Source organism: Panthera uncia, chromosome B4 (assembly GCF_023721935.1).
Source record: "Panthera uncia isolate 11264 chromosome B4, Puncia_PCG_1.0, whole genome shotgun sequence".
NCBI classification, from domain to species: Eukaryota; Metazoa; Chordata; class Mammalia; order Carnivora; family Felidae; genus Panthera; species Panthera uncia.
In genome coordinates, this window is record NC_064809.1 from 124,423,150 (window position 1) to 124,440,217 (window position 17,068).

The 17,068-nt window shown below is 42.1% G+C and overlaps 1 protein-coding gene across 1 annotated transcript in view; it reads right to left on the reverse strand.

Moving 5' to 3' along the window:
• SYN3 (synapsin III) overlaps positions 1-17,068 on the reverse strand; it is a 419,352-nt gene that overhangs the window by 350,709 nt on the left and 51,575 nt on the right. The window contains exon 3 of the mRNA XM_049627527.1: positions 16,079-16,170. Coding sequence (XP_049483484.1) covers positions 16,079-16,170 — 92 coding nt within the window. The remainder of the gene's footprint in view (positions 1-16,078; positions 16,171-17,068) is intronic.

Here is a 17,068-nt window from a genome sequence, read left to right on the forward strand (position 1 = left end):
TCCCCTATGTCTGTCTCTGGCCATTAGAACGTGGCAGAAGTAATGCTGTGTACCTTCTAACTCTGGCCTTAACACACTGACACCTTCCACCCCTCTTGTAACCTGCCCTCTTGAAAACCAGCTGTCATCTGACTCTCCTGAGACCACACTGCTATAAGGAAGTGAAACAGCCGCATGAAGAAAGAGGGATCACGTGGAGGGACACTGACACACCAGGCATGAGCACGAAGCCTACCTTCCAGCCCAGCCAAGCCACGAGCTGCACACAGCAGGAAAACTGCCCATCCCGGCCCTGTCCAGATTCCTGACCCACAGACGGGAAGCAGATAAAACACTTGTGGTTTTAAGCCACTAACTTTTGGGGAAGTTTGTTACATGGCAATGGAGACGTGAGTAATGGCAGAAGCAAGGAGACCACTGAGGAGGGGACTGCAGAAATCCAGGAGAGAGAGACAGGTGACTTGGCCTATGGAAGGAACGGCAGGGAAAAATCAGAAAATGCAGGCAAGAGGAAGTTACACACACATCATCATCATCGCCAGTGGGAGAAACTCTGGGCTGTGGAGACCCTACACCCCCCATGGTGTTGGCACTGGTTCCCTGTCTGAGGCTACTTCTTTCGAGGAAGGACCGATTGTCTGAGGGCTGACTTGGTTGTCAGACACGTCACTTCCATCAGGATAAACACCATAGAAGACACATTCCAGACTGCCAGAAAATAGGGTTACGGGACAGAAATATTATTTATTAGCAAAATGGAAAAATGCCCCGGAAAAAAAAAAAAACTGTTCATCTTAATATAACATCTACTGTTTATACACGACTTCGTAATTTATCAGGTATGTGCATACGTATTACCTCCTTTGATTCTACCAATTGTCCATCCTCATGTATAAACGAGGAAACAAACTCACAGAGGAAATAACGTTCTAAAGCCCCACTGGCAGGAAATGGTAGAGCTACACTTTGAACCTGTAACTTCTCTCAGCAAATTTAAATTTTGTTTAGTATATGTCACTAAAATTTCTACATTTATTTTAAAACTACATACTGTGTTTCTACTAGGTATTTATCCAAGGGATACAGGTATGCTGTTCTGAAGGGGCACATGCACCCCCATGTTTATAGCAGCGCTATCAACAATAGCCAAAGTATGGAAAGAGCCCAAAAGTCCATCGATGGATGAATGGATAAAGAAGAAGTGGTATATATACAATGGAGTATTACTCCGCAATCAAAAAGAATGAAATCTTGCCGTTTGCAACTATATGGATGGAACTAGAGGGTATTATGCTAAGTGAAATTAGTCAGTTGGAGAAAGACAAATATCATAGGACTTCACTCATATGAGGACTTTAAGACACAGAACAGATGAACACAAGGGAAGGGAAGCAAAAATAATATAAAAACAGGGGGACAAAACATAAGAGACTCTTAAATATGGAGAACAAACAGGGTTACTGGAGGGGTTATGGGAGGGGGGATGGGCTAAATGGGTAAGGGGGATTAAGGAATCTACCCCTGAAATCATTGTTGCACTATATGCTAACTAAACAAAAAAAACCCACTACATACTGTGTTTTAGTTGCCTGCCTCCTGCTCCTCTCCATAGGCTAGCTGTGCACTGGGTTGTTTTTTTTTTTTTTTTAGTTTTTTAATGTTTATTTATTTTTGAGAGAGAGAGACAGACAGACTTAGTGCAAGCAGGGGAGGGGCACAGAGAGAGGGAGACACAGAATCTGAAGCAGACTCCAGGCTCCGAGCCGTCAGCACAGCCCCGAAGTGGGGCTCAAACCCATGAACTGTGAGATTGTGACCTGAGCCGAAGTTGGATGCTCAACCGATTGAGCCACCCAGGCGCCCCTAGTTGTGCAATGGTTTTTAAAGTGGGGTCCAAGAAATTGGCATCAGAATCTTGAAGATAGTGATCGACAAAATGCAGATTCCTGGGCTCCACCCAGAGATTAGGCTTTCTGGTAATGGGGCCTCTGTATTTTAGTAAGAAGGACAGGAGGTTCCTAAATTGTTTGCCTTCATGGAAAAGTTTGAAAGTCACTGAATTGGTGGATCAACACACCCTCAGGAAGCAGATGGACTCGTTTAAATGAAGGGAGGGTCTGAAAACAGTTTAACTGCAAAGTAAATGAATCACTGCATCCCTGCTCTGGGGCTCTTGCTCTACCGTGTCGCGTGGGGTGGGGAAGCGGTCCTAGAGTCTCCTCCTCCCCCTCCCAGGCTTGTCCTGGAGGCCAGCAAGGGAAGACGTGTGCAAGATGAGTGGTGGGGTGGCAGGGTGAGGAAGGGGCAGAGTGGACTTCTGGAGAGCAGACACTGCTCCAGGCACTGGCAGGCTTTCCCTGTTTTTGTCCTCCAAGAAGGCATTATTTCCATTTTACAGTTGAAAGGCCTGGGAATCAGGAGGTGGGGTTACTTGTGTAGTCACACAAAGGGCAAGTGGGGAGTGAAGATTGGAACCCAGGACTGTGTGACTCCAGCCCTAGAGTTTCTCCCAGTATAGATGTGCCAATCAGGTGGTAGGATAGTGTGATATGAAATCACGGGGAGTTTGCACCCCACTCCTCTACTCGTTAGCTGTGTGGCCTCAGACTAGGCATTCCCCTTCTTGGAAAGTGTCCATGTCTTTCAAAAGGGGATGGAATTACCTACCACTGAGAAGTACTGGGTACCCAGTAGCCTTTTAGTAAAGTGTAATTGGTTAGGAATGAAAAAAGGCCAGGACGCCAAAGTCAAAAGGGTGAAGTGACCATCGGGGCAATTTCTTCCACAGTGTACTGTGTTAGGTCGAGAATGAGTCCCCCGAGGGAATGGGAAATGGAACCCAGCGCTGGAGCTGTTCCCAGGAGTGGTTACAGCACGTGGGAAGGAGCAGAGGGCTGCAGGGCTGGCTGGTGGTCTCACAGGTTTCTCCCAACCCCAATTTCTATGATTCTGGGAATCAGGAGCCACACTGTTTTTCTCTGTCAGAGTGCCGCTCTTTCTCCTGGGGGAGCTGGCAGACCTGTCGCTGGCCCGCTGGCTGGAGACGCATGGGCAGCAGAGCCTGGCATTTCTTTACAGACTCTCACTGTCTCTTTTTTGTACAGCTTTCTTCCCGTTCCCACGCCCCACCTCTGCAAGTCTCCAGGGATCCTGTTTTTTCCTGCAGTGGTGAGGGCAGAGGCCCTGGGCGAAGAGATAGACTGGGGCCTCCCCGCTCCAAGGCTGCTCTGCTGGGACCCTCAATGATTCATTGTCCCTGGCCTCCCAGACCCCATCCCCTCCCAGGGAGAGGAGGCAGTGGGTGGTGTGCCGGTCAGCAAGTCCGCGCCCGGTGCAAGCTACGGCTGGAGTCTTCTCAGTCCTGAGCTTTTTACTTTGCAAAGTTGTGGGGTTCTTATTCATTCGAAGAGTCGGCTGGTCCTGAATGCTTTCAGCAAAGATTTAGGCACTGTGCCAGGCACTAGGGGTACGATTCAGAAAAACAGTCCTTAACCTGATCCTCAAGGAAGGTCCAGTCCAGTGGGAGACATGAGAAGTAAACAATGATGATGGGTTAAGGGCTGGTTCGTTCCCTCACTCACTGAACAAATAGACATTGAGAACCTGATATATGACAGGCACTGTTCTAGGGCCTGAGAATACAGTGGTAACAAAACAAAGTCCCTGCCTACATAGTCTTCTGTTGTAGAAAATAATACAATAAAATAAACTGCATCCTATTTATATTAGTTACCGATTATCTAACTAGCTAGATAGCTAGGTACCTATCATCCATCCATAATTTCAAGCAGTGATAAATGCTTAAAGAACAAAAAATGCACAGCTGAGCCTCAGGGGCAGAGATAGTATGTTCTGGCAGGTCCCCCTGAGGAGGCAGGATTTGATCAGAAATTTGAAAGGAAGTCAGAGGGTTAAGGCATGGTAATAACTGCAGAAGCGTTTTAGGACAAAGAAAGCCAGTACAAAGACGGTACGTCAGACACTGTACAAATCACTCTTCTTCCCTCTTTACAGATGGGGAAACCAAGAGCTACAAAGGTACACAGACTTATCAAGGGACTTGAGGCTTGTGGAATATGGGCCTGGGACCTACCCCAGGTAGTCTCCTCTGCTTCTTATAGGGATAGGTGGGCTCTCCACCAGAAAGCCATGCCATCTACCCAGGCAAGTCCTAGACGCTGTGAGCACAGAGGGCGTTGAATTCAACTGCAGGGCAGAAGGCAGAGAAGAGGATGTGGGAGCATGGCTCTGATGGACATGGGAAGCACACCAAGCCAAGGGAGGCTTCAGCATTTCTTCTCTGCCTCTTCCGGCCCCAAGGCTGTCCCTTACCTGTGCACCTGCCTGCAGTCACGAGAAAAGAGAGGGACGCTCTTCCCCCAAATCCACAGGGCTCACTCTGTTTGTTTGGATTTCTATTTAAGTCACCTTCCCTGCTCACCCTTCCTCAGATACCAGTCCCTCTGTCTTCTTTTGCTTCAACCATTTCTCATAACCTGCCATTAGAATGCACATTTGTTTGTTTGTTTTCCATTTTCTGCAATTTAGACCTCAGTTCCACAAGGGCTATCGTCTATTTTGTTCACTGCTGCATCCTCTGTGCCTGGCACATCTTTAGCAAAGAGATGAAAAGAGAGCAGGCAGAGCTCGATGGGTATGTAACCATTCAGGAGGTTAACACTCTTCCGAACAGACACAGGCACTGGGGTGAGAGCAGAAACTGCATTTCCTAACACATGCTGGAGTGTGCCTGGCACTATGAATTTGCTCAATAAATGTTTGTTGAATGAGTGAATATCTGGAATTTTAAATTCCAGGTTCATGAAGTTCAGAAGACTCTAGGAAACTATGTGTAAAATAAAGAGTAAAGGAACATTATTTTAGAATGTGCTCTGATGGGATGTTTGAGAGTTCCCAGGACAGAGACAGGTAAGTTGACAGCTGATTGTGACTCAGGAGCTAATGTGCTAGGAGGTTTGAAAAAGTCACCCTCTTCCCTGCCTCCCTGGCCACCATTTTCCCATCTGTAAAATGGGGACACACAGAAAAGGGAAGAGGGACTCTTCTAACTCTGAACCTCTAAGATTTTATAAAATATCCTCTCCTCTGGGACAGGTCCACACATCTCCAACTTGCCCCAAATATCTTCCCTGGAAACGGTAAGACTGGGGCGGGTACCAGGGGGAATATCTGAGCCTTTGATGCTTTCCTCAAGGTCTTGTGTTACTTATGCTTTCTGGCTCCCTCTCTTCAACCCACTCTGAGGTCTGACCTTCTAATGAGCGGATGCACATTATCAGCCTCTGTGGTTTGAACGGGTGCCTGTAATTTAGTGTTGCCTAATGCTGGAAACTGAGAGTAGGGCTTGTGTAATTAGGCTGGGGCCTCATTAACGTCTGCCTCCTTGGGTATTTTTCATTCCTGATTTCTCCTGTCCTGTATTTCTAATCCCATCTGTCTGTATAGGCATGACTGTTTTTTTTTTTTTTTTTTTTTTTTTAATCACTCCATTGTGGAGCTAATCTTGAATTTGGGCCCAGAATGGCCACGGCCATCACAAAGCATGAATCTTAACATGCCCTGGGATGGCCCCTGCTCTGCTTTCTAAATAGAATTTTGCAACTTTACGGAGAACCTGGATGTCTGGGTTGCTCTTAAGCACCTTGAGCTGCCTGGCAGTGCACCCTTAGTTTGGGTGTGTGACAGAAACCAGAGTAAGGGACTCTATCATTTTAATTGCTGCAATTACTGATGATTTAACCAACTTGTGTGCAATACTTTGCTATTTATAAAACACTGCTAGAATCTGACCTTGAGCAGAGACTTGATCTGCTTTGTTCACTGGTAATTTCCTAAGACAGTTAATCTCTTTTTGTGCCTCCTGCCCCCATTCTGTGGGGTATCTGTAGATGGCATCGACTCGGCTCTCTTTCTCCCTGATCTCTACTTGGCTTTGGCCAAAATGAGGCCCCAACAGAAGCCTGGAGGGCAGGGGAGGGAAAGGTAGTGATGTTTCTCGAAAGTGCCCACCCTGCTTCAGTACTAGGACTCTGGAGGTAGCTGTGTTCCCCCACCACTGCTGGTTCAAGCAGGTAACTGTCCTGCTCAAGTCTAGGTGAACCCTACTAGATTAAATCTACTAAATCTATTTCCTCTCCCACCCCTTCATCCCTGGGGATGATAATGGCTTCCTGCTGTTGTTAGATGCTGGATGCATCATGTTCCCTTAGCCCCACACACTCCTCTGTTAAGTGGTTCCTTCACAAAAATGTTTATATAAACCATTTGGTGATGAATTCTGTTTTCTGCCTAGCCCCTGTCTGATACAATGCTCCATATCTGGAAAACAGCCTGCAACCTAGCAGGCCCTTAATAAATATTTGTGAAATGAATGAGCAAACTTTTTGCAAAAACAGTGTAAAATAATATGATCACCTTTTACAGATAAACAAGTAAAGGCACAGAGAGGTAAGTTCTCAGATCTGAGCAATGACTTTCTAAGGGAGAGCAAAACACACTCATCTTATACCCTGGATGAGCCTGTACCACACTCAGCGCCCTGGAGAAATCTCTGACTCCTGCTGCCCGCTGTACAGACTCTGAGTCCACGCATGCCAGCCTGGGGTGGACTCAAGAGGGACAAATGCCATGGAGTGGACAGGGGTAAAGTGAGGAAGAGATTAACAAAATCTCAGGATTTAAAGACATTTGGAAACTCATTTGGCATAGAACCAGAAACCCGGGTTCAAATCCCCAAATGCTGCCTGCCACTTCCTTTTTTCTCACTCTATTGAGATGTGACTGACCAATAAAAATTGCATATATTTAAGGTGTAAACATGTTTTCATATATGTATACTTTACGGAATCCTTGCCACAATCAAGTTAATTAACATATCCTTCATCTAACAAACATAGTTAACCAGTTTTCTTCCTGCTAAAAGCACTTGAGATCAACGTGCTCAGCAAATTTCAAATACACAATATGTTATTATCAACCATGGTCACTATGCTGTACATTGTCCCCAGAACATACTCATCTTATAACTGAAAGCATGTACCTTTGACCAAAGTCTACCCATTCCCCCAAATCTGCCAGCCCCTAATAACCACCATTTCATTCCTTGTTGCTCTAGGTTCAGCTATTTCAGATTCCACATAGAAGTGAAATCATGTGGTATTTGTCTTTGTGTGTCTGGCTTACTTCACTTAGCATAATGTCCTCTAGGTTCATCCATGTTGTTACAGATGGCAGGTTTCCTTCTTTTTTTTAAGGCTGAATAACATTCCATTGTATATATACCACATTTTCTTTACCCATTCACCCACTGACAATTATGTAGGTTGTTTCCACATCTTGGCTACTATGAATAAGGCTGCAATAAACACGGGAGTGTACATATCTCTTCAAAATAGTGATTTTATTTCCTTTGACTATACACCCAGAAGTGGGATTGCTGAATCATATGATAGCTCTATTTTAATTTTTTTTAATTAAAATTTTGACCTCCATACAGTCTTCCATAGTGGCTGCACCAATGTGCCTTCCCACCAATAGTGCATGAGGGTTCCCTTTTGTCCACATCCTTGCCAACGCTCTCTATCCTTTGCCATCCAAACAGGTGTGAGATGATATCTCACTGTAGTTTTGATTTGAATTTCCCTGATTAGTGATGTTGAACATCTTTTCATATGCTGGTTGGCCATTTGTATGTTTTCTCTAGAAAAATGTCCATTCAGGTCCTTTGGCCATTTAAAAAGATTGGATATTTGGTCTCTTGCTCTGGAGTTGTATGACTTCCTTATATATTTTGGATATTAACCCATTATCAGACAGGTGGTTTGCAAATAGTTTCCCATTCTGTATGTTGTCTTCTGTTTGTTGATTGTTTCCTTTGCCGTGCAAGAGTTTCTTAGTGTTAGTTTAATTTTCCTTCTGTTATATTTTTTTTCTAGTTTCATATAATTGTGGTCTGCAAAGACACTTGATATTATTATTTCAATCTTCTTAAATTTGCTAAGACTCATTTTGTAATTTATAATCTATCCTGAAGAATGTTCCTTGTGCACTTGAGAAGAATGTATATTTTGTTGCAATTGGATGCAATGTTCTGTGTATGTCTGTTAGGTCCATGTGATCTAAAGTGTAATTCACGTCCAATGTTATCTTACTGATTTTCTGTCTCAATGTAACCAATGTTGAAGGTAGGGTACTGAAGTTCTCTACTATTATTGTATTGCTTTTTTCTTCCTTTAGACTTGTTAATATTTGCTTTATATATTTAGGTACTCTGATGTTGGGTGCACAGATAAAGTTACAATTGCTATATCCTCCTGATGAACTGATCCCTTTATCATTATATAATGTCCTTTGTTGTCTCTTGTTACAGTTTTTGACTTAAAGTCTATTTTGTCTGGTATAAGTATAGTGACCCTGTTCCCTGTTGATTTCTATTAGCATGGAATATCCTTGCTAAGGATAGGAAAGTAAAGAAACCCTTTACTTTCAGCCTATGCATGTCTTTAAAGTAAGTGTTTTTAAAGTCTCCTGTAGGTAGCATATTGCTGGATCTTGGTTTTTTGTTTTTTTTTTTTCTTGTTTTGTTTTTTAATTCATTGAGCCACTCTGTGCCTTTTGGAGAATTTAATCCATTGACTTTGCCTTTTTTAATTTGAGAGACAGACAGAGAGAGAGAGAGAGAGAGAGAACGAACCTGACACAGGGCTCTATCCTCTGACCCTGGGATCACAACTTTGAGGAGAAATCAAGAGTTGGACACTCAACTGACTGAGCCACCCAGGTGCCCCTAATCCATTTACTTTTAAAGTAGTTATTAATATATAAGGACTAACTATTGCCATTTGTTAATTGTTTTCTGGCTGGTCTGTAGTTCTTTTGTTTGTTTCTTCTCTTGCTGTGTTTCTTAGTGATCTGATGATTTTCTGTAGTGGTATGCTTTGAATCCTTTTTCTGTTTCGTGTATCTACTATAGGTTTTTGCTTTACGCTTACCATGAGGCTTACATAAAACAGAGTTATAACAGTTCATTTTAAGCTAATACTTATTTAACTTCAATCACATACAGATTCCTTTAATTCCCCCACTACATGTTATGTTTTTGATGTCGCAATTTCCATCTTTTTGTATTCATTAGCAAATCATTATAGCCATAGTTATTTCATAGTTCTATAGTTATTTAAAAGATAAAAGTATTTTGTCTTTATACTAGAGTTAAAAGTGATTTACACACCACCATTACACAATTACAGTATTCTACATCTGACCAGATACTTAACCTTTATCAATGAATTTTATACTTTCGTATGTTTTCAAGTTACTAATTAGTATCCTTCCATTTGCTAAATTCCCACCGACTAAAAGTCAGGTGCTTGGATCCCCTCAATATTTTCTACCAAATGGCTGTCGAACTTTTGCACACCACTCCTAATGAGGAACTTACTGCCTCCTTTTAAGCAGCTCCTACTATGAGACAGTCTCTCCTTTGTTAAAGAGGTGGTCCAGGGCAGTGGTGCCCCACACAGGCTCTGGGGCTAGATTGCCTAGGTTTGAACACTAGCTTTGCCACTTACCGGCTGGAGGCCTTGATTCCATCACCCAACTCATTGGTGCTTCAGCCTTCCTATCTAGAAACTGTGGATTATAATAGTACATACCTTATAGAGTTGTTGAAAGGATGAAATGAGTCAATACATGTGAAGTGCTTGGAGCAGTGCCTAGCACGTAGGAAATGCTATAAAGTGTTTGTTAAATAAATAAAAATTCATGAATTTTGTATGTGCAGTTCAAGCTGGCTTGATCAACAAGGGATTTTTTTTGGCTAAGGTTTGGAGATGAATCTGGATCCAGGGCCGTGAATAACATCATCAGGTCATTCATTCACTGTCTCTCTCTTGGCCATGTTTCCCTTTGCCTCGGCTTCAATCTCAGCAAAGCCTTCCCTCAAGGGGAAAAAGAGATGGCAACCGGCAGCTCCAGGTATCCATCCCACCAGCTCAGCAGCCCCAGCAGAATACACATGTCTCTGCCAGCCAAGGGTTCCAGTAAAAATCTCACAACGGATTCTCCCTGGCTTGGCTTACATCCCTCTGCAGTGTTCTGATTCAGTCTGACACCAGCTGGCATCAGCGCCAGACACCACACAGACCGTAAGTTGGGGAGGGGTCACCCAAGTGGAGAATCTAGGTCCCGTTCCCCAAAGTAGAAAAAATGAATGCTGGGGAAGACCAGCAGTGGTCTGCTCTACCACACATCCTGGTCAACTTTTACGAAGGAACTTCCTACGAACATGACTTCAGAAGACGTAGGCCTTGCTCATTCTGCAAACTTGGAAATAAATGATCAAGGGCATTGTCAGTGCAACACCTGAGTGTCTTTGAAAGCATATACTGCAAGTCAAGCACACTGCTCAACATTCCTACTTTGGAAGACCAACGGCTAGGGCTCGAAACAGCACTACCTGCCTGGGGAAGATTCTTACACCCTGTCTGTAGGACACACTGTGAGTTGGGCTGGAACTACGTGGTTTGTGTGCACATTCTCCCAGGTCTGTAACTTGTGGCTTGCCAGAACAAGCTATCTAGTGAGACGGTAAGCACCATTCTGGGCATGGATACAACAAATCTCAGCAGCCTCATGGACCCCTGATGCCAGGTCTCTGGCTAAACTGGCACTGCTCTCATGGCTGTCGCTACTCAAGGTAAGGTCTTCCACCACCACCAGCAGCATCTAGGAGCTCATAGGAAATTCAAAATCTCAGGTCCTACCTGAAGACCTGATGAATGAGAATCTGCAGTGGAACAAGATCTTCAGGGGGTTTATATGCACATTATAATTTGAAAAGCACTACGTATTAGTTTTCTAGGGCCGCCTAAACAAAGTAGCACAAACTGGATGGCTTAAAACAACAGAAAAGTATTCTCTCACCATTCTAGAGGACAGAAATCTGAAAGCAAGGTGTTGTCAGGACTGGTTTCTTCTGAGGGCTGAGAGAGAATTTGTTCCATGCCTATCTCCTAGCTTATTGATAGCAATTACTGGCATTCCTTGGCTTGTACACTTATCACTTGAATCTGCTTTCACCATCACACGGCACTTTCCCTGTGTCTCTGTGTCCAAATCTCTCTCTTCTTTTTTTCTTTTTTTAATGTTTATTTATCTTTGAGAGAGAGAGAGAGAGAGAAAGGGAGGGAGAGAGAGAGACAGCCCAAGTGAGGAAGGGACAGAGAGAGAGGGAGACACAGAATCTGAAGCAGGCTCCAGGCACTGTGCTATCAGCACAGAGCCTGACACGGGGCTTGAACCAATGGATCGCACGAGATCATGACCTGAGCTGAAGTCGGACGCTTAGCCAACTGAGCCACCCAGGCGTCCCAAATCTCCCTTTTTTTATAAGTACACCAGTCATAGTAGATTAAGGGCCCACACTACTCCAGTGTGACCTCATCTTAACTAATTACAACAACTCTATTTCCAAATAAGATCACATTCTAACAAACTAGGGGTTTAAGACTTTTTAATACATCTTCTGAGGAGGGACACAATTCAACCCAAAACAACTGTCTTCAAAGCCTGCCATTCCTAAACGCTGTGAGACTAGCTGATTAACAAACACCTGGAACATTTTTGAAAATTTATTTTTGCAAACAATTTTGCAAATTCAGGAAGAAGATGGCATGTCTGGAATGAGGCTTGGGGATATCTATTTTGCAAGGGGATTCTTGCTCAGGCAGCACACCCAGCACAGCTGATCCAGCCCCAGTGCAGGGATGATGTGATAGCTATCTTGGGAGGTTCTCCATCAGGCTGCCCATTGGAGAATTAAAACTAGAGATGCCCAAATCCTACCTTCAGAGAGTCTAATGAAATTGGTCGTGCATATTTCCTTGCCATCAGGATTTTAAAACATTTCCCAGGTGATTCTCATCTGTAGCCAAATTTGAAGACTAATGGGATGGACGTTCTCATTTCTATATATTACAAAATAAGACAATTTGGTTCCTTTTCCAGATAAAGAAGCAGGACAGAAGCACAAATAAATTTGATAATTTTCGAAGTATAGTTTGAGGCAGTTTTGTTTGGTGCTTATAAATTTAGAATCTTTATCTTTTCCTTATATTTATCATAATGAATTATCTTCTTTTCCCTAGTAATGCTTTTTACCTGGAAGTCTATTTTCCCCCTGATATTAGTAAGCTACATAAGCTAGCTTTCTTTTGACCAGTAGCCATATATATACGTATACACATATATACATATGTGTGTATACGTATACATATGGCTTTCAAACTTTCTATATTGTTATGTTTTGGATGAGTATCTTGAATGGAATATAGCTGGATTTTTAAAAATCTACTCTGAAAAATTCAATGTAGATGCTCTGTAAAGTAGAGCGTTCAGTCCTTTTACACTTAATGCAAGTAATGATATATATTGGTGATGATAAATACTTAACAACTCATAGCTCTACTTTGTGGAGGTTGTAGTTCTCACAAGTGACCATGAGAGGGCGACTCCAGTGGACTCATAAGCATTTACAGCTTTGAAGGGACAGAGGAAACCAGGCACATTCTCTCTGGGGTTCCACCATTGCTTCCCAAGGTGTGCATCCCCTACAATGTTTGGGCACTCTCTGACTACGGGAAGAACAAAGGATATGGGCTGGGGGACAGAAGTCTGGTGAACTGGGGGACAAAAGAGCAATCCAATGGTCATGCCTATCCATGGGTTATGAGTAGCTGAGGGCATTCATTTGCCTCAGGGCAGAAGCTATTTACCAACTTGTATAGAAAATTTTCAACATTTTAATAACCAGTACTACTGTGCAAGTCATTTAGAATGATTATCAGTCTTCTTATACATTTGGATGTAAATCTACCACCTTATTTTATTGTAATATCCATTCGATGTTGGTTTTTCTCTCCTTTCATGTCTTTTACTATTTTTTTCCCTCTCTTGTAGCTTTTAAGTTTTACTACATTCCTTTTTTTTTTTTTTTTTTTTTTAGTAATTACCCTAGAAATTACCTCATGCATCTCTGACTTTTTAAAGCCTGTTATTAATCAATACATTTACTTACCTCCCTGACAATACAAAAACTTCAGGACACCTTAATTCCATTTCTTCCCAACCATTACTATCTTACTATCATGCATTTTAATTCTTCATGTATTTTTTAAGTCTATAAGGTGTTATTATTATTATTTGGAGACAGTGTTTATTAACATTTACCACCTTCTTTGTCTTACATATCTTCTTGCAGCTCTATGTTATTCTGGAATCATTGTCTTTTTGCCTAAAGCATGTTCTTTACAATCTTCCTTAGTAAGGGTATTCTCCTCACTAAATGTTTTTATTTTATGTAATTTTATGTAAATGTTTTAAGTAAAAAAAAATTTGTAAAAAAAAATTTTATGTAAAAACATTTTATGTAAATGTTTTTATTTTGCCCTTATTCATAAAAATTTTTCCCTGAAGATGGAATTAGAGCTTGGCAATTAGTTTCTTCTGGAACCTTGAAGATGTCATTCTACTACTGTGGTCTGTGATCCGTCAGTCTGTTACTCCAATAAAATTAATCAGCCTTTTTCTCTCGCTATTTTAAGGATGTTTTTCTTCATCTTTTTGTACTGACACTATTGCGTGTTGGTGTATAATTCTTTTTATCGATCCTGCTTGAAATCTGTTAAGCTTCTGGTTTTGGTGGTTTGGTATCTTTCTGAAAGATTCACAACCATCGTTTCTTAAAATGCTGCCTCTGCTCCATTTTCTTTTCAAGAGTCTGTTTAAATGTTACTTTCTCACAAAATCTAATCAACTGTTCTGCATTTCTAAGCTTTTTCTCTTTGTGCTTTATTTATGATAATTTCTTCAGCTCTACCTTTCACTTCATTAGCACCTTTTCAGTCGTGTGTAATATGCTGCTAAATAGAACACATCCAATAATTTTAGTGATTGTAGTTTTCATTTCTAGAAGTTCTATTTGGTTTCTTAAAAAAATGGTTGTGTCACTTTTTATTGTTTTCTATTTCTGGAAGATACCTTCAAACCTGATTTTTTTCTACTTAATAATTATTTTTTTTTAAGAATTGGTGTCTGATAAGTCCAATATGTGATATCTTTCTGGGTTTTCTCTATTGTCTATTGTTTCTGTTTCTTCTCATTCATGGTGTCTGTGCCTGGTTATCTTTGACTATGTGCTAGCTATTGTAAAAAAAATTTATTTGAAGCCTAGGATGAAAGTACCTCCCTCTATATATGATTTCCTTTCACTTCTAGCATGTTTGGGATCACCATAAACCAATTTTAATGCTTGAGGCTCCCAGAAGATCAATCAAACTGCAATTCAAGCTGCAAATACTTGTGAGGGCTCATCTACTTATAAAACACATTCACCTTGAAGATGTGGTCCTTTTGGGTCTCAGCTTATTGTGGAGAGAGCCTATCATTACGTTCCCCACCTTGAGTGTCCCTGAACATTCATATCTTTCTCCTTTGCTCCTGCTAGGCTATCAAACCATTTTTAAATTTGCCAGACTTAGCAAATACTCTTAGGAAAAAGGTAACTTTTGTACTCATTCATCTCTCTGGGTTTCCATTTCCGCATCATTCTCTTCTTCGTAATTCCTTACTGTCATGCCAACTCTTTGAAGGCTTTCAAGGTGATCATTATTTAAAACCAGTTTTTAAGTTGTTTTCAGTGGAAAAGATGGTCTAAATCATCTAGGCCATCATTATTAGAAACAGAAAGCTACATATGTCTTGGCACATGGTAGGTACTCAGTAAATAATGGCTCAGTAAATAAGGGGTGCTGGGACAGCTCAGTCAGTTGAGCTTCTGACTCTTGATTTCAACTCAGGTCATGATCCTAGGATTGTGGGATCAAGCCCCACATCAGGCTCCATGCTGAGTGTGGATCCTGTTTAGGATTCTCTCTTTCTGCCTCTGCCCCTCCTCTGCTGTCTCTCTCTTCCTTTCTCTCTCTAAAATTAAAAAAAAAATTTTTTTTATAAGGCTGGGGTGCCTGGGTGGCTCAGTCAGTTGAGCATCTGACTTCAGTTCAGGTCATCTTCTCACAGTTTGTAAGTTTGAGCCCCACATCAGGCTCTCTGCTGTCAGCATGGAGTCAGCTTCAGATCCCCTGTCTCCCTCTCTCTCTGCCTCTCCCCTGCTCGTACATGTGTGCTCTCTCTCAAAAATAAAATAAGCATTTTTCAAAAAAGGACAAAAATGGCTCAATAAATTGAATTAGCATAATTTCCCAAACATGCTCTTTTTTTGCCTGTCTGCATTTACAAAGACTGCTTCCTACTCTTACGATGCACAGAATGCCCATATTCCACCGCTGACAAGGCTTAGAACCAAGGCCACCTCTTCCTCAAAATTCTTCCTGTTTTCTCTACTTCCCCAAATCTGAATCCTATTTCTTCCCCAGCTAAACCCTCACAAGACCTGATCTGTGTTACTCTGGTTGCTTAACTAGATAGAAATATATTAATACAACACTTTATCTCTTCTGTGGATTTGCACTTTCTTGACTTTTCTCAGCTAATGAAGAATTCCCTCACTCCCCCTCAAGCTCAGCATACATTCTAAACAGATTCTTTGGAAAATGTTATATCCAGTACTTTTAGGTTTGATGTCCTGAGAGGGGAGGCTTTGAACATTTAGGCTGCCATATGCTGGAAGCAAGCAGTAGCTCATTCTAATAAACCCTGACATTTTATGGTGCTTTAGAAGAAATAGGGCACTCACTCTCACATACATGACTCTTACTTGAGTGCTGCAATCATCCTGCTGCAGGTGAGAAACAGAGGTTGAGAAGGACTAAATAATACACCCAAATAGAGTCACAAAGACAGAAATTGAACCTGGTCTTTTCTCTGCAAGCCCAGGGCTCGTATCGCAACGATACCTAAAACCCTTTGGAAGTAACCCTTGGTATGTAAAAGTACATGGAGTGCAGGAGTTGGGTCAGAGGCAACAGACAGAGGGTAGCTCTGTGAGATATCCCACACACGCCTCTCAAATGACGGTTTTCTGTATCTCAGTGCTCCTTACCTCACAACCTTGGTCCCATTTCTCAGGACTTGCATGTCCACCATACAGCCCCCAGTAACATAGGCAGCTAGGTTCAACTCTGAGAATTCAGCCTGAAGGAGAAAGGAAAACAAAAAAGGATTCATCAAAAACTAACGATGCTAAAAACTGCTAACATTTATTGGGTACTTCTATGTGCCAAGTACACATTTATACTTTGCCCGAAACTTAGGAAGTTGGTGATATTATTTACTTCCTTTTCTGAAACGTGAGTAATCTGAGGTGTAGAGGCATGGTGCCACGTCCCATAATTAATAAAAGGCCAAGTTGGATTGAAACCTACATGTCTCTGATTCAAGCACCTATGCTTTTAACCATTTCTAATTTCTACTTCCTTGAAAGTGGAAGAAGTAACTCTAGCTTCAGCACTGTACAAGGCCAGAGGCTGTTCAGTATGACATTTTCCCTAGATTTCTCCAGCTTCAGGTGTGTGATCACTTATCACTGTTAATGGAGCCTTCCTTGTCTTCTGCCCACTCTTACCTCTTTTGGTCATGGCCCTTCTCCTCACCCCCTTACATGGTTACCGTAGAAGCACCATGTCTGTGCACTGAAATAATGCTCCCTCAGTCACAGCTGATGGGGTTGGCACCTGACCCAGGGTGGAGGAATAAGGTCCCCTTGTATTAGAATTTGGAACTGCTGAGTGATTCATGCAGTTTCCTTCTAGGGGCTGTATTTAATACATAGAACCTGAGTACAAATGAAGACCATGTTTTCTGCCATCTAGATTGGGAAAGTATAGAACACAAGGGGACTGGTGGGGGTGGGTGGATGTCACAGTCACTAAGAGAGGGGCAGAGAGGCAAGAGGTGGGGAGCACTCTTGATGTTTATGTGCCAGCTACAATCCTGTCCTTGGGTGTTATGCAATACCTCTATATCTTTATAAACTCATCTTCTTTTTTTTCTTATTTGCTTAAGCAAGATCTGCCACATTTCTTTTGCTTGT